Source organism: Spinacia oleracea, chromosome 3 (genome assembly GCF_020520425.1).
Source record: "Spinacia oleracea cultivar Varoflay chromosome 3, BTI_SOV_V1, whole genome shotgun sequence".
NCBI lineage: Eukaryota > Viridiplantae > Streptophyta > Magnoliopsida > Caryophyllales > Amaranthaceae > Spinacia > Spinacia oleracea.
Window position 1 is genome coordinate 99,034,864 of NC_079489.1, and position 25,109 is coordinate 99,059,972.

At 36.5% G+C, this 25,109-nt stretch overlaps 1 protein-coding gene and 1 long non-coding RNA gene across 5 annotated transcripts; both read right to left on the reverse strand.

Annotated features, from left to right (window-relative positions):
- Positions 1 to 1,704: 1,704 nt before the first annotated feature.
- LOC110783441 (uncharacterized) lies at positions 1,705 to 2,277 on the reverse strand. Its single transcript, XM_021987782.1, has one exon. The coding sequence runs from the start codon at positions 2,275 to 2,277 to the stop codon at positions 1,705 to 1,707; it is 573 nt and encodes a 190-aa protein (XP_021843474.1).
- Positions 2,278 to 19,884: 17,607 nt separating this feature from the next.
- On the reverse strand, positions 19,885 to 23,290 carry LOC110783461 (uncharacterized). Of its 4 annotated transcripts, XR_008930773.1 has the most exons (4): positions 23,074 to 23,283; positions 21,467 to 21,856; positions 20,908 to 21,092; positions 19,885 to 20,769 (listed from the first exon to the last, which is right to left on the reverse strand). It is a non-coding gene; the product is annotated as an uncharacterized lncRNA (long non-coding RNA). The 4 variants fall into 4 exon arrangements; XR_008930775.1 differs by having other exon boundaries at positions 20,908 to 21,856; positions 23,140 to 23,290; XR_008930776.1 differs by having other exon boundaries at positions 20,908 to 21,856; positions 23,074 to 23,285.
- Positions 23,291 to 25,109: the final 1,819 nt, after the last annotated feature.

Below are 25,109 nucleotides of genomic sequence, written 5' to 3' on the forward strand. Positions count from 1 at the left end.
AACTTGTGGATAGTAGTAGACGGAATTAGCGGATAACACAAACACCCAAAAACCCGGATATGAGAGAGAGATGGTTTCCTATGATAGAGAGCTTCAACCGGTGATTTTTGGCTCAAAAGCTTGCTTGGTAAGACATTAAGGAGATATGTTGCCATTTGTAGAGCATGATGCCAAAATGATGGAGGTAGGGAAGCATGGGCAAGGAGAGTGCGGATAATATTATTTATCGAACGGATTTTTCTTTCGGCCTTGCCATTTTGTGAAGAAGTATGAGGACAAGATAGGCGAAATGACATCCCATTAGACTCACAAAATTTCCCGAATTGGCCATTATCATATTCCCTCCCATTATCACATTGGACATTTTTAATACACCGTTCAAATTGAGTATGGATGTGGGCTTTTAATGCTAAAAATTTTGCATAAACATCTGATTTTCTAGCCAAGGGAAAAGTCCACAAATAGTTTGAAAAATCATCCAAGAAAAGAACATAATATCGATGTCCCATGGAACTCAAAACAGGAGAAGTCCACAAATCACTATGAATTATATCAAAAGGCATCATAGTTTCAGAAATTGAACGAGAAAATGGCAACTAATGTGTTTACCAAGAACGCAAGAACGACAAATACTAGATAAACTAGAATTATTACATTCAATGCTTTTATTATGCTTAAGAAAATCCAAAATAGAAGCTCCCGGGTGACCCAACCGATCATGCCAAAGCTTAGGAGATAAAGCAGAAAATGTTGATGGAGAGGTGGAAAGATTTTTGGTGGTGGACAATGGATAAAGATCCCCCCTACTATCACATCTCATGAGAGCCGTCCCCGTCCGGAAATCCTTCACAGAAAACCCATAAGGATCAAATTCAACACTCACAGAATTATCAGTAGTAAATTTACGTACTGAAATTATATTTTTAATGAGTTTTGGAGCATGGAGGAAATTTTTCAATGATAAAGGGGGGTTCGGGGGAGGTAAAGTAGCATGACCACAACCATGAATTGGAATTGAATGACCATTACCAACAACAATACCATTATTAATTATGATTGCTCAAATTAAAATAAGACGAGAGTGTACCGTTCGTGGAGGTCATATGAGAGGTGGCTCCGGTGTCCATGTACCAATTCTGGTCCGGTGGATTCATGGTCATGGTGTGAAAAGCCGAGTCAATCTCAGTAGGCATGTACAGACCTGTTGGCATATACTGACCTTGTTGCACATATTGACCTTGGGGCACTGTTGTGGCTGCATACACCTGTTGGGGCCTTGAGCCCAGAATACCTTGTTGGGCCATCCTATTTGGGCCACCTTGGGGACGTACCCAAGAGTACGTTGGATAGGGACATGGGGGAGGAACCCACTGCCATCCCCATTGAGATGAAGGTGCCCCCTGCATATGCTGCTGCTGCTGCACCGGCGCAGCTGCCTGAGAGTTACCGGACCCGCGCCCACCGCCGCGACGGTTATTCCCGCCGCCATGGCCTGAACCGCGACCACCACCACCGTTCTTCTTACCGTGGCGGTGGTGCCTGTTGTTTCTGCCACCGCCGCGGTTGTGATTGTTGTGCCCGGAATGGTCACCGCGGTTACCCGAGTCATCGTAGTCTTGGTGAGACGCTGCCACCATAGCCACCGGCGAGTCATCCATCATTTCTGCCAGAGCCTTTTCTTCCAGACAAAGGCTCGAACGAGCCTCAGGAAAGGGGGGCAAAGGTTTTGCTCTGCCGTATCTGGGTGCCCACATACTTGTATGCCTCGGTGAGGCCCGCCACCAATTGGAGGACCAGCCGGTTATCAGTCACCGGAGCGCCGACACTTTTCAGTTGGTCAGCCAAGGTTTTCAAACGCTGGCAATATGCAGAGGCGTTCGGGAAATCCCTCATTTTCACGTGAGAGAAATCGTGCTCAAGAGCCACCACACGGGAGTTTTTGTTATCCTGGAAAATATTCCGCAAACGATCCCATACTTCCTTCGCCGATATGTCTTCCTCGATGATCGTATGCAAGAGGTCAGTGGATATGGTGGCATAAATCCATTGAAGCACGACGGCATCCAAGGTGGACCATAGTTCGATTTCATCGTCCGTCGAAGGTACCGGTTCCTTTCCCGTAGGTAGTATGTGAGAAAGAACACGGTGAGAGCGGGTGTGCAACTTGGATAGCTCGGCCCAGGCCGAATAATGATCCGTTTCCATCTCAAGAATAATGGGAATGTGATTCTTGATATTGGAGACAGCCAAAGCAGGATGAAATTTGGTGTCAGCCATGGAAGGGGATTGGTGTGGACGGAAGGAAAGAGAAGATTACTAGGGCAGCGGAAGAAAAGAGGTTTTGAGAGAGGAAAGAAACCCTAGTGTCTGATACCATGAAAGAAGATAATTCCGTGATTATTTTCATTCCTTGAGTATAATTATATACACCATATACAACGTAATCTAAGGCTAGAATATAGGAACTAATATTGACTAAATAATATCTAACCTAATATAGAAGATTACATAAGATTACAAAAGATTACAAAATATTCTTGATTTATATTTTATAATCTATTAATGAAGAGTATGTAGGAGACTAGGGAGGTTATAGGAAGTAGTGGGGATTTAGGGGTTTTATTTTCTTTCATTCAAGGATGCGGGTAAACAATTCCGAGAGAATCCAAAACGAAAAAAAATACAGAAGTATGAAATAAAAAACATTTTGAAAGTAAGATTCTTAAAATAAAAATAAAAATAAAAATGATAAATGATAATTTTATATAATATATGCCTAAGAATCTGGTTTTAAAAGATTTTCGGTTCCTTTGATTCTCTCATAAATATAATATTATCTAAGAAACCATATATTTCATATATGAAGTTTCTTATATTTTTCCTAAGAAACCACACTTCTAAGATAATTGGTTTCTTTATCTAAGAAACATAATAAGTGACTTATGCGGTGCCCTAGCAATGGTTCCTTATCCCATTTTTGTAGTAGTGTGTTCTGCTCCCATAGTGGCAAGAATTAGGCACTTTATATCTTTGTTGGCTTCAATCCAACGATCGAGGGCAGCCTAAGTGACCCCTTCGCCAGCGGCTTCGGGCATCTCCTCATCCAGGACATACTCATTTCCTTCCTGCATAAGAACTATTTGCAAGATCCTTTGCAAGTCAAGGAAGTTTTTCCCGTTCAATTTCTCCTTTTCGAGAATTGATCATAGTTAAAACTATAATTGAAAAGAATAAACAACTAAATAACCATTCATACATGCTTTTAATAAAATTAAATTCAAGCAATCATGCATAATTCAAAGTTATTAAGCATTTTATTCGACTTTATCTGTTCAATTAGGTGTGAATAAAATGAATCTAAGATCCTCAAAACCATTAAAAACTAAGCATGCTTTGGCTTGTCTTACTTCTAAAACATTTTAGGTAAGAAAATCCGTTGCTAATAGTCTAGAAACTACTCTTGGTAGATAGGTACGTCTAAGTATTTATTAGGAAAACCTATCCCATTTTCCACGACATAAAAGGAGTCCTTACATATATAATTGAGTTCAAACAAAATCAACTTGTACTCATTACTAATGTGTACCTTACCCCAATAAAATCAAGAAGTGACACCTTGCTTTGGCGGAAAACTATCACTAACTTGATATAATTAAAGGTGAGAAAGTAAGTGTTATTTTGGAATAAAACCTTTTAACTCAATTTTAAACTTTGGAACTTAAGGCTTTTACTATCTTGGTTAGATTTTTAGTGAACTAAAATCCTTAATCATGCAACATAGGTAAACCATAATCTCATACATAATATCAAGAGATATTTAAAGCACTAAATATCTTAAAACATGCATAAGATAAAATTTGTGATCTAGTATGGGCTGACTTCATCTTGAAGCTTCGATCTTCAAACTCCGTATTAAAAATGGATTGAAAACTCCGTTCTAGAATTTCACCATGGGAGGCCCCATTTTGACCAAATATGATTTACAACAAATTAATGGTACGCATACCATATTTAAATAAAAACCATGGTACTTTTAACCATATTTTATATTAAAATTTAATGGTACGCATGCCATATTTTCTATCCTATTTGGGCCATACTAGTCTTTTTCTGCAACCTGCGAAACAATATATTTACAATATATCATTCACCCATTCATTTAACAATGAATGGCCCACTTAGCAAGTTAGTAGAAAAATACATCACATAATAATTGCAACAACGAATTAAGGCTCAAGAATCTACCAATTATTTGACCTTGTTAGTTCTAATCGAGTTTATTAATCCTAAGGTAACAAGGACTCAATCAAAAGTTTAACAATTCATGAATAAATTCTCCCACTCAAACCAAGAATTATATGCTTTACAAAATTTATGACATAAAAATGTCTTTCCAAGTCTAATCGGAAACCAAATATTTAATTAAAAATTTTAAAGATCTTATATTTAATATTTTAAATCCCTTTTGATTAATTTTAGTTGATTAAAATAAATTAATCATAATTTATTCAAGGTTTTAATTTTATTAAATAATTAGTATAAAATTAATTATAATAATTAAACTAATAAAATTAAATTGCGAGAAAAAATTACAAGCATAATTTATTCAAGGTTTTAATTAAATTAAATTAAATTCGTCGCTTACGAAAATTAAATCGAACATTGGGCCAAGGCAAGGCCATGAGCATGAAGCCCATGCCTCACCAAGCCACACCCGCATAGCACAACTACGTTGGAGCGCAGCACAACAACGAGTGATTGCTCGCTGGCCCGCGCTGATCCATCGCACACATCATCGAAGCAAGGAGCAGCGCTCGCTCGCTCCCTTGCTCGCGCGGGGGAAGAGTGGATGGGCATTGCGCGCACGTGAGCTCCCTTGTTCAGCGTGTCGCTTGCTCACCCCTTTGCTCGTTTCTTTGTCACCTTTATTCATTCGCACACACGCACAAGCCGTAGAACATGTGCCTGCTTGTGCCTTGCTCATCGCTATGGTACCGCATGGGCGATGAGCTCCGTTGCTTGTCGTCGCATGCCCGAATCATTGCAACCCCCCTTAAGGGTAACACTAGGCTTCCATTGCTTCGTGCATGTAATTTTGTGAACATTAATAAAATCAATATTTCATATATTTGAAAATATATTAAAAATTAATAAATCGTATTAATTTCATAAACATTTACGCTATTAATAGAAAATTCATTAGAAATTTCCGATATACTTTAGGGATTAAAATTAGGTTTCATAAAATTTTAAAGATTCAAACTTTAACAAATTTTAGGTGGAGTTTTAGTCATAGGATCCCAATTAAATTACTAATTAATAATGAAAATCTAAAAAAATTCTGAATTATTATAAATTCAAAAAATTAATTATAATTACAAATTAGGTAGCATAATTAACAAATTTAAAACTTAAAATTGTTAACCTGGTGCAGTAGGTCTTCTATTAACTTAAGATTATTAAACAAGATTCACAAAAATTAGTTTTTAATATCATTAAAATTATAAGGATTTTTTGGTATTTACTACCTTCAAAATACACCACTTTTGCATTTACTACCTTATGAAATTTTTATTTTAAATTACTACCTTAAAGTTCTGATTTCTTTGTGTTTACTACCACTTTACAGTTTTCTCATTTTATAATTGAGATATCTCTTTCGTTTCTTAATCATTTTAAGTGATTCAAAATCCATTATTCTCATTTATGTGTAAGGATTCTATAGAGATCTTGACTTTAACATTTTGTAAAAAGTAAAATGAATTAAATATTATTTTTCCAAATTTAAAATATTTATGAATTATCAAACGAATTATTTTTGAAATGTCATTCTCAATGAAATCCCTATACAAAAATGAAAATATTGAACTTTGAATCACATTAAACGATTAAGAAACGAGAGAGATATCTTAATTTTAAAATGAGAAAAATGTTAATTGGTAGTAAGTAAATTTATTTTGGAAGTTTAAGGTAGTAATTTAAAATAAAAATTTCATAAGGTAGTAAATACAAAAGTGGTGTATTTTTAAGGTAGTAAATACCAAAATTTCCAAATTATGCATTCGAAAAACTAAAACGTTCGAAAATTCATTTGTAGGCTTCGAATTTGGGAATTCTGGCTTCGGCACTCAAAATTTTAAAACGCCATTTACATGCGGAATTCACTACGAACACATAAGATTCCGAGCACTATTGACAAAACTGCCGAAAATCCTGCGAACATATTAATTAATAATCTCATGAATTTGCAATTAATTATACCAAATTAATTCACCCCTTTAATTCTTTGCAAATTTATAAGATCAATCCATATTCAATTAAATTCTTATGCAATTAATTAGAGGCTCGTGATACCACTGTTAGGTTATGAACAATCCATGTCATGCAGAAAAACCATAAATGCCTGAATCTAAATTAAATGCAAATAATTAGGGGTGCAAACGAGCCGAGCCGAGCCGAGCTTTACCATGTTCATGTTCATGTTCATCTAACTTATACAGGCTCGATCCCGAGCCCAAGCCCGAGCTTTCAACCGAGCTCAAAAATCTATTCAAGCTCGGTTTGTTTCAGAGATTTTGTGTTCACGAACTGTTCGTGAACGACTCATTTATTAATCAAGGCGAGTTTATAAACGAGCGCTTTTCATGAACGAGATTTGTTAAACGAGCTTTAGAGTTTAACCACTTGAGAATGTCACAAGTTATAATCATATCTAATAATAAAGATTAAAGTACATTACTTTATTTTATAAACAAACTAATAATTTAAATTAACAATCCTGAATAACATTATAAAAATGAAATTATGTCCTACAGAATACTCAAATCCTCAAGCGACATCATAGTTCATGAATAACTTTATTGCTACGTCCCTGACTTCTTATAACCTAGAGAGAAATGATACATAACATATCTAAACGAACTTTTTCACGAACATTAATGAACGAGTTGTTCATGAACATAAATGATGAACATTAATAAACTAGTTCTTCTTGATCTTAAATGAACTAGCATACCTATGTTCATGTTCGAGCTCGTTTATTAAGCGAGCTTCAAAAGTTGTTCAAGCTCGGCTCGTTTAATAAATGAACGAACATGAACGAGCTTTAAACGAGCCCGAGCCCGAGTAGTTTATTGAATGGCTCGGCTCATTTGCACCCCTACAAATAATTTTTTAGCATAATTTAGTGAACACACTTTGTGATGTGTGCCTTCCCTTGATGCTCCTGTACCGAACAAGAACAAGTTAGAACGCCAAACGTCCTCCCTTCGTAGAAAGTCCACAGTACGTTCATATCCACCTTAGATCGTACCAACTAGGATATAATATAAGGTTTATGATTTCGGGATCTCACTTTTAGGTGATAAGAAAAGTGTATTGAATTGTATTTCAATTGATGCATATATTCATGACCACATGCTATGTATTTATTGGAAATAGGAAAAACCCTAGAACATTTTAGGAAAGTTTTAGGAATTTACCAAAACCTAAAACCCTAGGTGATGGGCAGCTGCTTGCAAGGCAAGCAAACCAACCAGCCTTGATGCACAAGCAAATCCTTGGTGCTTGCTTTGTGCGCTGGCCAGCTCCAGCTCTAGCTGCGCGCGCACGCTAGGCTGCTGGACCTAGCTTGATGCTTTGTGCGATGGCCCTTGTGGCTTGGTATGCATTTCTGTGCACTGGGCCGCGTTGCCTAGCATACTGCGATGCACTTGCAGCCTGGATGGTCGAGGGAGGGGCTGTCCCATGTGCTGGCCTGTCGCTCGTCGAGCTTCGGATTCGTTTTTCCGATTTCAGAATTTATTTCCGATTCAAACAGTATTTACGTTTACGATAATATTTCCGATTCCGATAATATTTCCGATTCCGATAATATTTCCGTTTCCGGTAAAATTTTCGATTCCTTCAATATTCTATTTCCGATATGAACCATATTTCCGTTTCCGGCAATTTCTTCGACTTCGATAATATTTATATTTCCGTTAATTATGAACCATATTTTTGTTTCCGACAATATCTTTGTTCCGGAAAATATTCTTTCTTTGCCTTTTGACAGTTTGTTTAGCTCCCACTGAAACCAACTTCCGTCATTTCCGAATATCCATAATTAGAGTATTTACTGAATATAATATTTACCTGCATACTTGTTCCTTTCACGTACTATTTGTGTGACCCTACGAGTTCAGTCAATAGTAAGTTGTGACATTAATAATATTAATTCCACTTGAATTGAAGCGGCCTCTAGTTAGGCATTCAAATCACTTGATCTCACTAAATAATGAACTTGCTTATTTAAAACTCAACCGCATTTATTAGACTTAGCATTAAATGCAAACTTGGACCAAGGGCACTATTTTATTCACTGGCCACTTTTGACGAGGTCATCTTCTATTTTGATGCCCAAGTTGTAGACTCTTTTGAAGGAGTATATGCCTAAATACCAGATGTGCTGCCTATAGGTCGGGTCCATGTTGTCAATAAAGTTTTTGACCAATTCGGGTTTAGGAGGCCTTTGAATTAGCTGGGCTACCTGATCCCTCCATCTAGAAAAATACGTTGTGAAACCTTCGTTCTTTTTCTGAGAAAGAACTTCTAAATCACGCATGGTTACTTGGAAGTCATTGTTAGAATAGTATTAGATGATGAAAATATTGGCAAATTCTTCCCAGGTGGGAAAGGTCTTAGGGTCCCGGTGATAAAAAACCACTAAAGTGGAGTTGTTTCCAAGGACAAAGGGAAGGGCTGGTAAGTACATGGACTTGTCCACGCCTTTGAGATTCATGGCACCTATAAAGCTAAGATGGTGATTTATGGGGTTATCCCTCACCTTAAACTAAGGTAGGTCCGATGAATTGAATTTTTCTGGTACTTTGCTAAAAAAAGGCGAGAAGTACTTGCTTCCCATGGTCTGCTGAAGGACCATTTTCTCGATCTTCTTTTCATTGTCGAGCTCATTTAGGACCTGGGAACCTGCTAAGGACCGATTTTCTAAGCAAAGATGTTCTATATTGGCAGTGATTTGTTCGAGCTACGCTTGGAGATTTTTGCGTGACATAGTTCTAGCTGGTGCAGGAGAAAATTGAGGCTAGAAGATCGGAGACCCTAGAAAAGGAGAATGACCAGTGGAGAAGGGAGCTATAACTTGAGAAATTGGGGTTGCAATCGGGGTAGCAGGTTCGAGACGCGTTAATGTTTGGCCTGAGGTCCGCGCCAAGCAGTGGACTCGGCCCTATTTATAAGACAACTAGTTATAGGATTTTGGATATTATTTGGACAGAACTTGGTCTAGACTCCGGATGATACTTGGAAAATGATTTTTCAAAAACCTGTTTTAGGTGAACGTTAAATGTCATTTCACCATGAACGGTATTATGCCAGTCATTAGTTTCATTAAGAAGAGTAACAACTACTTACGAATCGTTTTTAGGATTAAGTACGTTTAGAAGTAATTTGCACGAACTGAACCAGGGAGCTCCAGAAATAATCCATGCTGGATTGAGAAGCGCTGATATATTCTGGCGTTAGACTATGGCACACTGGTTTTTTCCAGCGCCTGCAGGCTGTTTTGCGGCTTACTCGTGCAGTTTGTTTGTTTTACTCTTTTGGTCATTCACATATTCCCAGAGGTTATTTTTATTGTATTTGGGCCTTTGTTAGTGTGTCCGTGCACTCAAACATTCATCTTTTCGGCAGAAAAGTGTAATTTGCGCGTACTAGATTTTGGGATTAACTTGTAAATGTTATTTTGGGTTAGTATTTATGACCATGCTCGATTGGGCCTAATTCCGTGAAAATACCTTAAGCGCAATTTTGAATATGCACCTTATGGTGGGCATTTTTAGCAAGACCGTGTCGCTCTTAGCTTAGGATTTTTGTTCATTTTATTAGCATTTTATTATTATTTTCGCTTAGTTTAATCGTTTTTAGTTCGTTTGTTGCATTTTTGCATTTATCGTTACATTTTCTCGTCTTGCGCATATTTTAGTCGTTTTTGCTCTAAATATGCGTTTTGTGCGCATTCTCATTGCGTAAGGTTCGTTTTGAGTATTAACGTGTTAATATCGTGTCATTATGCTTGTCGACGAGTTATATGCTTCACGATTTGCAAAAATGTTAAACGAATTAATAATAATGTTTTCGATTTTAATAACATGCTTGACGATTTTCTTGTTTGCTATACTATACTTTGCATTGTGCAGCGACGTGGCATCTTTGTGCAGCGACGTAGAATCTTTGTGCAACAACAGGCCGTAGCAACAACAGCCATAGCTGCTGTACACGAGCAAGTAACCAGCAGCCAATTGCAGCCTCATGCACGAGTATGCATGGCAGCAACCTTGCTTGCCTTGTGTGTGCGGTTCATGAGCCCTTGCAGCAGCCCTGTGAGATCATTTTCAAGAGCCTTAAAGCTCCTTAACAGCATCCCTACACAGCCACAGCAAGGCAAAGCAGTGCAGCAAGAACACGCAGCAAGAGCGCAGCAGAATACAAGCAGTGCAGCACGCGCAGAACCAGAAATGAGCAATCTGTGCAATCGAATGGATTCTGTGCAATCGAATCCTTGCTGTGCGATCGAGTTCAGCAGTCTGTGCGGGCGAGTGGCTGGACAGAATGTCCTGAATTTCATGAACGATCGAATGCATTTTCTTGTTTGAACGCACAGGTTTTGTGCGACCAAACAAGAGCGCGGGCTGCTTCTATATAAACGAAAATCGCATTAGGCTTTCATTAGGCTTTCATTACGTAATTTTCATTTTTCTTAGGCTTAGCTTAGAATTCTCTCTCTAGAATTAGTTTAGGGCTTAGATTAGAGATTAGGATTAAGGATTCTTAGCCTCAAATTCTTCATTCTAAATTCAATTCAATCTTTAATTTTCAGATTTCTTTCCTCATTGCTTTGAGTTTGTTCTTCATTTTTGTTCTCCAAAGTTTGATCCAAATTCTTCAATTCAAGGTATAGTTCTACTTTTCTTTTTGATTTGTTCTTTAATTCTTTAATTGCTTCATTAATTTCGTTTATTCTTTGATTTCATGCTTGAATTCTAAAATTAGTTTCAAATTTTGAATGTTCTTAATTTTCCCCCAATTTTGGAGTTTTGAATTTTCTGAATTTTATTGTTTCAATTAGCTTCATTAGTTCAATTAGTTTGATGATTAGGATTAATGTTAGTTTAATGTTGATGTTAATCATGCTAATTGAGTAGTTTAGTCTAGAGGTTAGGGATGAAGACTTGGCATTGAATTTGGGGAATTTTAGGGGAAATTCATGATTGATGTTGTGATTAAATGTGATTTAGTGATAGGACATCCATGACTAATTGAGTAGTAGTCGCGAATGCTATTTGATTTGGGATTAGATTGGAATGCATAAGCTAAGTTTTGCAAGACATTGTGAGCCTAGTTTGTGCAAGTGAATGATAGTACCTATTACATGCAAGCTTATATAGTTTAGGATTAGGCGAAAGCTCTTCCGTAGGCTATGTTGCTTCGAGTGCTCCATCCGAGAGGTGGCGAGCACGTCATTTGGTTTCATTCCCCTATGTGCTATGTCGTTGCATACTCATGAATGTCTTGACCTTGTTATCTCTTTGATTCGATTTCCATTGCCGATTCCCGAATTCTCTAGAATTTCTTTATTTGTTTGCTTTTCGTGTTTTTAGATTAAAATTCAAACTCAAATTTGATTCGAACTAGCTTGTGAACGCATAGATTGATAAGTCAAACATATCCATTCCTATGGGACGATCCCTATGCTTGCCGCTATAATCCATATAGCCGGTTAGTTAGGTGTTTTATAAATTTTGTTTGGTGAGGTGTATTTCTATTAAACGACGGAAAAACACCTTAGCAGACCGATGTAAAACTTTGAGAGAATTTGTTTTTAGTAATATGAATAACAAACTTAATTTATTCTAGACTTCTAAGCGTACATAATTAATTGCAAGAATATGCAAGGCGTGCGCCAGAAACTTCAAGCGCTTGGCAGAGAAGCACTGTTCTTTTCTAGCGCAAGGCAAGTGAGCGTTATTTATTACTGGAGCTTTACTGCTTTTTGTCGCTTTGTAATTTCGTGGTAGAGACCAATTGAATATGCATGCTTGCACTATAAATGTCCAGCGCTCGACAAAGCAACGTTGGAAATTTACAGCGTCGTCCTGGCAAGCGCTGAAATTTCTAGCGCCTGTCCAGGTTTACGGAACAGGTACTTCTGGTCGTTCGATTCGCAGATTTTAATTCGTTTTTAACCTTTTTAAGCAATTTTATTGACCTTATTTTCGTTGTTGACCCTAAACTATGCATCTGGTTGATTAGTTTCATATAGCACAAAATATTTCTAGACGAAACTAGCAACGAGCATGGATTCAAGTATAATGCGCATTTAGTTTATGAAAATTCTATAAGGTTTTATAGGTTGAGTGCCGATGGTACCAAATCTATCGTCAATTCTAAGCGTCCCCGGTCGAGGTAGACAAGTTCATGAGTGAATTTTCCTTAAAAGGCCTATTCGGTATGAGTTGGAGTATAACATACCAAGAATTGACCCAGAAGTTACGCGATTTGGTTTAAAATAGGTGGACTACAAGTGAAAGTTCCGCCGACTAAGCAACATCTGAAACGTATACACCCCCTGATGCGATTAGGTGTCTTATTCCCAACTTCCGAGATAAAACATGCCAAGGAAGCCAAGATTAGTATGCGGTTCTGTCGCGATCGAAACGTTGCATTGAATATTTTCAATTCGTCCCAACTTAATAAGGAAATAACGCGGCGCAACATCCATTTTTTTCCCTCGACTTTCATCGGCGCGCTACTTGCACAGTTATTTCATTATTATCACTACAAGAAAAATAGTTTTGGGAAACAGAAAAAGTCGTTGCCCAAACATAGAATTTCGTCGCCTTTAGTTTCGGGCGACGATTTTATCCGGGTCTAAGGTCGTTGTTATAGGCTTGACGCCCTGGTACATTTGGTTGTCGAAGTCATATGTCGTTGCACAATAAGTATTTATGGCGTCGCATAGAAGTCGTTTCCCAATGAGATTATTGGGCAACGAGATGTATATTTTTCGCCTAAAGGTGTAAACAAATGTGGGACGAGGTTTGACATCTTTGCAGTATGTTGGTTACTTTGTGCAACGACTTACATTTTTGTTGTCCATAAGTCGATATATTTGGCCAACAAATTATCTTTTTCGTTGCCTTTAATTGTCACTTGGTGCGAAGAATGTTTGGATTCCATCGCCAAAAGGAGTCATTAATTATCTTGCACTGCAGTAAATCCTTTTAGAAAGGTAACAGTAAATTTTCTCGATTGGTAGTGAATCCAAGAACGATTCACAGAAATGAGAGAAAATGAGCAATTTAAATGTCGTTTCTTATATCGACTTTTATGGTTGTTTTCGAGTATCAAAGTCGAATGGCAAACCGATTGGTGTCTGTGAATTCAAAATACAATGTAGTTTTGAGATGATAAAGCATTGAGTTTAAACGCTCAGCTTTACCAATGGTTAACAACCTAACATCTTTGTCCATTTAATTCTCGAATGAGTCTAGTCCCTAGACATTCGAATAGATTGATGCTTAGAGAACTTTAGAAGCTTCTGGTAAGATCATCTAGTTGAAACAGAACATTCAACATAAATAAAATGGTTAGAACTTTGTTGGAGTGACATTGGATATGTCTAACAAAGTGTAAAAGTCAACACTAGAGAAGTCAATTCTTAAGACTATAAGAAAGGGTACAAGAAATAGGAAAACAAGGAACAAACGAAAGGAATTTACGATTCCGTTTCTACCTATAAGTTTATGTTTAAAAGAGAAGTGACCTAGCAATCAAACTTCCTTGGTATCATATATCGCTTGAGGTTCTTACTTCGGTAATAACTCAAATAATGGAAGCTAGGCTACACTAATGACCTACAAGTGGGAAATGAAGCATGGAAATGCTACATTAGTTGTAGGGTCATCTAGTTTGTTTTAAGTCCTTTCAAGGCTGAAACTTAATGGCTATTTTGTTCCATAATCAGCATACTAAATTTCTTCTTCAAACACAGAAAGACTCACATTCAAGAAAAACAAAAACAATGTTTGTTTGTTTGTTTATTTGAATGAAATGGTCATTTACGCATTGAGTCAATATGCTTGATTAAAACAAACAACTCGTTAACAATAAGAACTTTACTAGGTTCAAATCAATCTCTTGATTTGAGTTCCACTAATCTTTGGCATTGTTTCTTAGACGATGTCAACAAGTTAACATTCAAAAGCTCTATTTTTAATGGAATTTTGAAAGTTGATTGATTTCTAGATCAATTCAAGACAAGCAAGTCTTACTTGTTGAAAGTAACAAAAGAAATGAACTATTGTTAGAACGCCTAGACAATAATGTTCAAAGCTAAAGAAATATTTTATGACTTTATTATATCACTTGAATTTGAGTGAATATTGGTTTATTTACTCAACGTGATATAAGTTTGAATATGTTTAGCTAGTTCAAAGATTTAGAAGTATAAAAACCACTTGGCAAGAAATCATAAAGATTTAGGTTAGATCATGTTGATGATTACTTTAAGACAAAAAATGATCATCAATAATTGTGTGTTCACAATCTAGCTCCATAAGATATGGCATATCTAAGTTGGAATGATCGAAGTCAATTAGTACTTGATTCGATTAATGATGAATCATAAAGAATTTTCCTATAATTTCTAAACAAAATTCTTAACTACCGCCAAACTAAACCAAATTCGTCTAAGCTATTGAAAAGTAATTTCAGAATATTTTTTCATAATATATCTAAAGAGTTGTTAAACTCAGTGGGATCTTAGTGTTTGTTATTCGACAAACTAAGGCCCAAGAATAGATATATGTTTCATTGTGATTTATTCAAATGAGACACAAGGGTATTGTTTCTACCACAAATTTTGAGAACATAATGTTTGTTTGCTCGAAATAATGTCCTTTTGGAGAATCGTTTCCAAAATGACAAGTGGGAGAAAATAGACCGCAAAAGTCTTCGAGGCGAACAACAAACATAAACGAACACTTATTCTTTAAGGACTTTAGAAGTGGCTTTAAAGAATAGACATCTCTTAGAAGACTTTACAAGTGCTTCAAGGAGAACAGAAATTCAAAGGACTCTCAAAGTGCCTGTTGATATTCTATTGTTTGATGTTCTATACCCAAGTAAGGCATAGAGTTCAAGTCACTGAAACTATGAGATTCTTCTATTAGATAGTGAAGAAACATAGAGTTCAGGTCACTGAAACTATGAGATTCTTCTATTAGATAGTGAAGAAACCTACAACTTGCAGTCAAACTATTATCAAGATGACAATGAATTTGTGACTTGTAAGAAAGTTATGACAAATATAGATTCCCTAAATGGTTAGAGGCCATATATAGACTCAAATTTCCATTTGTGATGGTTAAAGGCCATAAAACATACTCAATGTTTTGATGACAAAACTGACATTTTGTTGATTTGCAAGAATAGTTTCACACCTATTGGTTGCAAGTTCGTTTTAAGGATAAAAACCATCAAACATGAAATTGTGTCTTCACACAAAGCTAGATTAGTTGCTAAAGGTTACAAGCAAATTCACGGCGTGGATTGTGTTGAAACCTCATGCATAATCGTAATGCTCAAGTCTATAAATCAAGCAATGATTGCATATTGGTACATATGGCAATTGCATGACAAAACGTATTCCTCAATCCAATGTTGGGAGAAACTATCTACATGGTATGTCATAGGATTTGTGGATCCAAATAAATACTTGAAAAGGAAAGCTAGCTTATGAAATCTAAGTACAGATTTAAGCAAGCAATTGGGAATGAGAATTGTATTTTAGTGAAACTAATAAGTATTTTAGCTTCATAAAATATACATGCATCTTATAGATATATAAGAAGTATAGTGGGAGTACATAAAACTTAATTGGTCCTATGTATATCACACACATATCTCTCTATTGTGAAATAACATTCAAATGCTAATGACTTAGATTTGAAATTATTCATCAATGATGGACCAAGGCGAAACTTAGTACATACTGGGTATTAAGATCTATTTACAAAGATCTTATAATATTGTTTTAGATTAAGTAATGGAATTTACTAAATCAAACACGAAAGACTCCATTGGAGATATTCGACCCATATGAATAAATCTAAGTAATGAATGTTTGAACTATGTATAAGTATTTACTAAGTTAAACATCAAAGTATCTAAGTGAGATTCTTCACCTATATTATATATTAAAGAATTTAGTTGGATTCAGTATCTATTGGAACTGAATGAGCTAAAGTTACATGAATAGAATTCAATTGAGAATTATTCTGCAAAAGATTTTATCATGTATGATATGATATGAGGATCGCCAAAAATGTATCGTATGGCTTTAGGCATGACGAACATATACCAATCTCTATTGATCTAAGTGAAGATCAACTAGATTGAGATCAAGAAAAACCTATGGTACTTGAAAAGGTACATAAGATAGTTCTTGATTCAAGGAAACAAAGATATGCTAAATAATTGATGTTACACGCATAAACACTGGAAAAGGATCAAGCAAGATTCCTTTGGAGTTAACCATTGGCAAGGACGAGCTAAAGAGAATCGTGTTTTGAAATGGAAACATGGATTAGAGACCATAAGTTATTGCGTGGGAAATTAAATATTAATTTCTATGTTCTAAGATACATATGGAAAGTCTTCCACATATCTATGAACTACTTGGATAGGTAAATCCAAACAAAGCATCACTATCAACCTATACAGTTGAAGTAAAAGTACTTGTTGCCTAAGAAGCAATAAAACAGGGTTATTTACGTTAAAGAGTTCTTCTTTGAACTTGGGTGGATCACATGTCTGCTGGCTTAATGGTTTTTCATTGTAAAATGCGTAAAACCACTTATGTAGCAAGAAAGACTAGATCACAAAATAAACATACTCAAAAGATCTTATCATCTATCACGAAGAACATTCGATGAAAAGGATATTAAGATTGGCAAAGCATGATAACTAAACCTATGCAACAAGTGAGAAACAACACTCACATTGTGGCAACGGAAATCAAGCATAGCTTTGAATTCCATGAACTGTTTTAAAAGATGGGTTAGAGACCCATGGTTGTAACACATTGGGGTTGAATATTTATCATATATGAAATGTATTTTCATATTCCATTTAATCTTGGTTTAGTATTAAATGATGAGTCCTTTCAATTTAACAATATATTCAAGATAGACTGTCATGACCAGTCCTGTGACTAAGAAATGTCTATCAAGTGAACTTGAAAGTCAAAAGTTGAAAATGGTCCCTGGTCGGAGTTTTCTATAAAGATGGACGCATAGAAAACGCTAGACGACTAGAATGCAAGATGACTAGTAGTTTTGTTTCTTGAACTATGTGGACATGGAAATGTCGCAATCATTTGCATAGATACTTACTTTGGGAAGACTAGTATCAGACAGACCTATGAAACTTTACTGTAAGCGATGGAAATCTGTCATAAGTAGATTTCATTAAAATTATTAGACACTAATCCTCAATACCTGATTGATTTGAGATTACTTGTTTGAGAACTGGTCACTTTGACGTTGTCAACCGTCGCACCGTAAAAGGAGGCCATAACGGTAACGCTGGGGTAATCACCTATCAAACGAAGTCTAATCTCAAGATTGTAAGATTGGGATTGTCCCCCCATAAATCGGGATGAGATGCTAAAAGTTGTACAAGGCCACTCGGAGAGCTAGAAACTGTAAAATGCATGACCGTGCTCAGATGAATCATAGGCTATGATTATCTGTTTATTTGATCATTTGAACTATGAAACCGAGAAATACCTCTGGACATAATAAGGATGACAACTCTTACCTTATGTTCATGAGCAAGCATCAAGCGACAAAGGAATTAGGCAATGCACACTTGTCCCTAAAGACAAGTGGGAGGCTGAAGGAAATAATGCCCTTGGTCCAAGTATGCATTCAATGATAAGTCTAATAAATGCGGTTCAGTATTAATTAATTATACAAGTTAATAATTCAGTCAGATCAAGTGAACTGTATGCCTAGCTAGAGGCCGCTTCAGTTCTAGTGGAATTAATAATATTAATCCACAACTTACTCTTGACTGAACCCGTAGGGTCACACAAATAGCATGTGAACGGATCAAGTATTTAAGTGAATTAAATACTCCATTTATGGATATTCGGAATCGACGGATCTCGGTTCCAGTGGGAGCTGAAATCGTCAAAAGGCAAATTATGAATACTCCGGAAACGATGATATTGCCGGAAACAGAAATATGGATCGTATCGGAAATATAAATATTATCCAAGTCGTAGATGTTGCCGGAAACGAAAACATGGTACGTATCGGAAAATATTATGGGAAATGGAAATATTGCCGGAATCGAAAATATTGCCGGAAACGGAAATATTGTCGGAATCGGAAATGTTGTCGGAATCGGAAAATATTTCCAGAATCGGAAATAGTAAATATTTGTTCGAAACGGAAATTAATTCCGGAATCGGAAATATTAAATATTGTTCGAATCGGAAATGAATTCCGGAATCGGAAAATTAATCAAAAGCGCTCGTACGAAATAAACATCGGAGGAGCTTGCTAGACGCAAGGCCCAACACGAAGCCAGGCTTGCGCCTAGCAAGCCCATGTGCGCAAGGCAGCACAGCAGCCAGCCAAGGCACGCAGGCCCAGCCAAGCAGCACGCAAGGCCAGACCCAGCGAGCAAGGCAAGGCTGGCGCGCCCAAGCGATGGGCCGCAACACTGTGGGCCGAGCCTGCTCCGTACGCGCGCGCGTCCAGCGCCCCTCGTGGGTTGTGCGTGCGTGTGTACGTTGAGTTCGTGCATACGTCGAATCCTTAAGCAATTAGGATTAGATTAAAGATTAAATTTCCTAAAGCTACTAGAGTTAGTTGTTGAATTAAACATTAACTTATTAGTTTTAATTATTGTCTAATTCTAATAGGATTAGATTAATTGAAACCTAGTAGACTTCTAATTCCATTATTCCAACTCTATAAATAGGTGATGGCATTCACAATTTATATTAACCCAATTCAAGTATTCATATAGTTTTAAGGTTAAAACTAAGATAATAATTTGCCACAATTATATTCGAATAACTTAAAACCTTAGGTTGAATTCTAGTTAATTAAATCTAAGGCGGATCCGAACGTGCTGTGGACTATCTATGGAGGGACTACACTTGGAGTCCTAAACTTGTTCTTGTTCGGTTCGGGAGAAGCTAGGGAGGACACGATACAAATGTATGCATCCTAAATTATGCTAATTGTTATGTGGTAATTAATTTGGAATCCTGGCTTTATGGTTTTTCCGCATGAAATATATATGCTTTATATGTATCATAACCTAACAATTGCTTAGTCACGGGACTGGTCCTGACAGTCTATCTTGAATCACTACTACAAATCGCGTTGTGTCTCGACACTTTTATGGAAAATTTTCATCGCTTAAAGGCGTCGAGAAAATAATTCTCGACGCTACTTTCTAGCGTCCAGATTTTGGCCGTAGAGAATTCTCGACGCTATAGGGCTTCGCCATTGTCGACGTGTTTCCGCGTAAATAATTTTTTTTTTGTTGCTTTTCTTCGTCGAGAATGCCGGCAGCTTTGGTTGTAAGAAATATATTTCTCGACGCATTTCGGCGTAGGAAATATTTTGCCAGTTAAAGCTATATTTTGCGGGTAATCTTTTAGGACATAGAAAAGCGTAGAGAAATATATTTATAACAATTTTTTTAATTAGCACAAAGCGAAAAATACAATCTAAAAGTTAAATCAAACATCAAAATTGAAATTACAAGATATCATCTATGAAAGATAATAGCAATTCATGTATGTAATAATATATTCTAAATATATAATCAAAGTTTAAACATCATCCAAACTATTTAATTAGATAGTATCGTCTCCTAAACACAAACTTAAAATCAAAACATCTATCACCTCTACTTATGATTCTAACCTATTACTCGTAATCTACAAAATAAAGGTCATTCTTCAAAAGGCTTTAAGTTCAAGTTTCATAATGTGGGCTTCATTGCCTTCATAGTTGAAGAAGCTATGCATCGTCCCTAGCTTGATTCCTTTCTCCCATCACCAAAATATTCAAATGCATCATCGACCTTACAAAAACAAAATATATAGCGGTAAGTAATAACTTCTTTCACAGTGTAAAGAAAGAAAGACAACTACTTCAAAGAAATCCTGATAATCTACCAAAAATTTCTACCAATTGTCCAAGGTAAAGTACATTGAGCTCTTAAATTGAAAAACAAAAGCCCACTGCAAGGAAATTTCAGGGATAACAGTTAACTTGTTGTTACTGTGAATGACATTAAGAACGTACAACACATAAGCTGAAATTGAATATGTTTCCCCTTAAGCAACCCCACTAAATTCAGCATTTGATTGTAATCTGCACATATTTCAAGAACACTAGTCTCGCTTTACATAATAGAAGAACATCAACCCATCAAAGATGAATTCATAAGCTCACTCATAACTTACCATTGATAATTCGACCATGATCAAAATAAATAGTTGATATAAAAACTGATAACAGACAGGATAAATGTTGTGAATATCCACCAGATATAGAATTACTAATAGCTTCATACAAGCAATCCCATATCAACCTATCAGGTTCAGCTCATCGAGATTTAACTCCATACATCTTTCAATAGCCGTTATCACAAATTCAACAATAGTGTCAGACCCTGCAACAAAACGAAGTGGTGAAAAGAATATAGGGTGTAACACCTTTCAATATGGAGGTGGGAGCTTGACAAATTACAGAAAGAGTGCAAAAGTTGACAGAAATACAATAAATAGGCACATAAAAGATCACGGCTCACCTTGGTCAAACTTGTCACCTATACTTAAGAAGTCACGCTTTGTTAATAATTGTAGCACTCAGACATGCAAGTGAATGAAACTTAGACGATGGTCCTCTCATAATATACCACAACAAAGCACTAACTCCAAATTTTTTTGGCCTAAGATGGCTTTTCCGCAGCTTCAAATAGAATCTTCTTAACACCTGCGAATGATAATCACTAGTCAAAGATGGAGAGGAAAATATAAATTTAGAACTGACCAAATGATAAATACATTTTGACAAGAAACAAAGCATAAAAAGAAAATCCACCATCACCTAGTGGCTAGTGCCCTTCGTTCCTTGCAATATACGAACTAACAGTTATCTAGAGACTTAGTAGTTACATCATCTATTACAGAAACAATCTCAGGTTCACAACTAGCTGGCCAATGTTGAATAGTCCAGCAACAAGGAGTGCAATCCGTGATGATTTTGACATTCCTAGCTTGAGAAGACCAACAAGCACGCAGCCCATACAAAAAGCCAAACACCCAGTCTGAACCTGAAGGTTGATAATGCAAAAAAAGTTCCATTACCTGTAGTACAACCACCAGAGTCGTTTCCAATGAGCCGACAAGTCTATGCAATAACCTTACTAGTTCTCTTACACCTCTTACATGCTCCATCTCTCACTAGAAGAATGGTGCTATCTGCCTCCCCAATGATAGTATATGGACGCTCATTCATAAGCCTGACGTTGAAAATTCCTACCTCTTAGATACTTCCAAAGTTGGTACGAGGTTGTCAAGCTTTCCTCATTCGCAGTTATGTAGCCATCAATTTTCCGCAAGACACTAGCTGGGTTTGCAGCAACATTTCTAAACAGAACCTCATTTATGTGATTCCAAATGACCCCGTAAAATTATAACAAACATGGTAGAATGCTAGCTGAAGTACTCTCTGGAACCAACACTGATTTGTGCATACTTGAAATAAATAACAAAAAAAAAAGCCATGTTAAAAGCACAAAATAAAATATCAGGGTATAATATCTTGCAAAATGCTATTTTCTATATGATGGGTGTAACAAAAACTATTGCCCTGTTAAAAGCACAAGATAAAGAGCAGGGATTCATGGCTACTACTAAAAGATTAAATCTTCAAACCATGGATGACTAACTTGATAAACATACATGTAGTGAATTATTTTCCTAATCAGCAAGGGTGAGTAGAAGCTAGATATGATCACTAAAAAAACAATTTGATTGCACTAGGTGAAAATGGAGGTGTCATAAACCTTATTGTAGACTGAAAATGATAGACAACGCGATTACAATAACTATAAGCTACAAAGCCAGATCATCACTATCTCAGTACAATTGCCGTTGCAGCATAGTGTCTGGCCAGAAAATAAAATTGAAAGAACTTTCTACACTACCCATTTTGAAGACACAGGACAAATATATTGTCTTGAGTATGAATAAACTAAAACATAATCAAACAAATCCGAAACCAATTTAAATCAACTACTGGTGAAAAGATTAGCATATCGAACATACATAGAAACATAATCAGATAGACAAATATATAGACAAGAGGCATATCAAACATGCACCTCATCTGAAGCAACATCCTAAAACTAAAAAGTAGCTTATAAACCATACTAGAACAACAACACTATAGATGAAATAGAGGTAGTATTCCTAACTTTACCAGTAAACCAAGAAACTAAATCATAATATCAATACGCTGTCAAACTCTTGTACAACCAGATATATCCTAACCCAAAATATTCCAAGATAAACACACCATCAGTCTAATAAGCCCAAAGATACCCTAACCAAAGTATTATCAAACACGCTATCATTTAAGAAAGCTAATAACTTCATACCAAACATGACAATTAATCTACTTATCAAATAATCTTAAACTCACTTTATTAAACACCTTCTCTATAACAAACTCACATAACCGTTTTGAACTTGCAGATCTTTACCATGTGATTCCTTTGAGTAGTGAATTTACCCAATAAGTAACGTAAACAAAAATTACAAACACCTAAACCTAGAATATGAAACAACTAAAATCAACCTGAGACAACTACCTAAAACCCTAGAAAATTAATATTTGAAAGACGGAGAAAGAGGGGAAATACAAGGGATTTTACTTTCGATTAAAAGTTCGAGAAGATTAAGGAAAATACCAGAAAAATATGGGTTGGGATATAAATTTCAAGCAAGGAAATTGGAAGAGAGATATCCGATCTTACATGTGCTCCTCCACCCATCTATCTGGACTATCTCTTTTGATGATTAAGCTGATTTCATTCAAGTTTAAGAACAAAATAAAACAGATTATCACAATTCTTTTCAACCAGATTTTTCTCTCTATTTCTGAATGAGATTTTAAGGTGTAGTACAATGCTTATATAGTGGTGCCCCTTTAGGGTTATTCAGCCACCATTTTACCCTAGGAAAGGACAGCTAATCATTAGTGCAATTTCCTAGAAATTTCCTAAGAAAAAGACAAAATAACATAGTACTACACAAAAGGAAAAATCTGGGATCATGTGACTATTTTGTCACTGATTCTTTGCTGCAGTTTGCTTGCCTATTGGGCTGCAGCTCCAAGGATGGGCTTTATACCATCTATACACCTTGGCTGCGCCATTACTTCTTTCAACACTCCTCCTCAAGCTGAGAGTGAAGAAGAAGATCTCACTCCCAGCTTGGTTTGTAGTGACTGATGCTGCTGAACAGGAAGTATTTTTGTAAAGATATCAGCCAATTGCTTGTGAGTAGGAACATAAGATGGAGTAATGACACCTTCAGTCACTTTGTCTCTTATGAAATGGCAGTCAATCTCCACATGTTTAGTCTTTTCATGGTGGACAGGATTGGCTGCTATAGAGAGTGCAGCTTGATTGTCACACAACACTGATGTAGAGCCAAGGGACTTCATTCCTAGTTCCTTGAGTAACTGTTTGAGCCATTACACTTCACATACAGTCATGGCCATGGCTCGATATTCAGCTTCAGCAGTAGATCTGGCCACCACAGTTTGCTTTTTGGACTTCCAGCTTATAGGAGATGAACCAAGTAGGACACAATATCCTGTAGTGGATCTTCTTGTTGATGGACAGCCTGCCCAATCACTGTCACAGTAGGCAGTTAATTGAGCACTGGATTTAGAGGCAAGGAGAATACCTTGATCAGTGGTATTGGACAGATATCTAAGCACTTTCATAGCGGCTTGATGATGCACACAAGTGGGATTGTGCATAAATTGGCTCAACACATGGACTGTAAACGAGATATCAGGCCTGGTAAGTGTCAGATAAATCAGTTTTCCTACCAGTTTCTGATATATCTCAGGATCTGGAAGTGGTTCTCTACTGTCTGGAGTGAGCTTTAAGTGACTGTCCATAGGCAGTCTGAGTTTTCTGGAGTTAGTGGCTCCATATTCAGTTAGCAAGTCACACACATATTTTTTTTGAGAAAGAAATATTCCATGTTGAGTTCTATCAACCTCAATTCCCAAAAAGTATCTCAATTCCCCCATGTCTTTCATATGAAACTGTGATGATAGGAATGCTTTTGCTTGATCAATAAGCTCCATGTTGTTGCTAGTAAGAATCAGATCATCAACATAGACAAGAATGCCCATGAAGTCTTCTTTCACTTCTTTGAGAAACAGGGAGTAATCACTCTTAGATTGAGTGAAACCATTTTGTAAAAGAGCAGAACTTAACTTGGCAAACCACTGTCTTGGTGCCTGTTTCAGTCCATAGAGAGATTTCAACAGTCTACACACTTTCTTAGGATTTTGATTCACATACTCCTCCTGGGATGATTCTGTAAATCTGAATCCATGCCCAAGATACCCAGGAGGAAGTTTCATATACACAGTTTCCTTCAATTCACCATGCAGAAAGGCATTTTTTACATCCATTTGATGTATATGCCATTCCTTAATTGCAGCAACAGCAAGTAGAGATCTCACAGTTGACATCTTTGCCACAGGGGCAAATGTCTCCTCATAGTCTATCCCATACCTTTGTCTATTTCCCAACACAACCAGCCTTGATTTATGTCTGTCAAATGCACCATCAGAATGATATTTTGTTCTGTATATCCACTTGGAACCAATGGCTTGTTTTCTAGGTGGGAGATCAGTTATATCCCATGTGTTGTTGCTCTCTAAAGCATCTAGTTCTTCATTCATTGCTTCTCTCCATTG

Bases quoted from the DNA above. Each gene is read 5' to 3' on its own strand.
- LOC110783441 (XM_021987782.1), bottom strand. From the start codon at position 2,277: ATGGCTGACACCAAATTTCATCCTGCTTTGGCTGTCTCCAATATCAAG.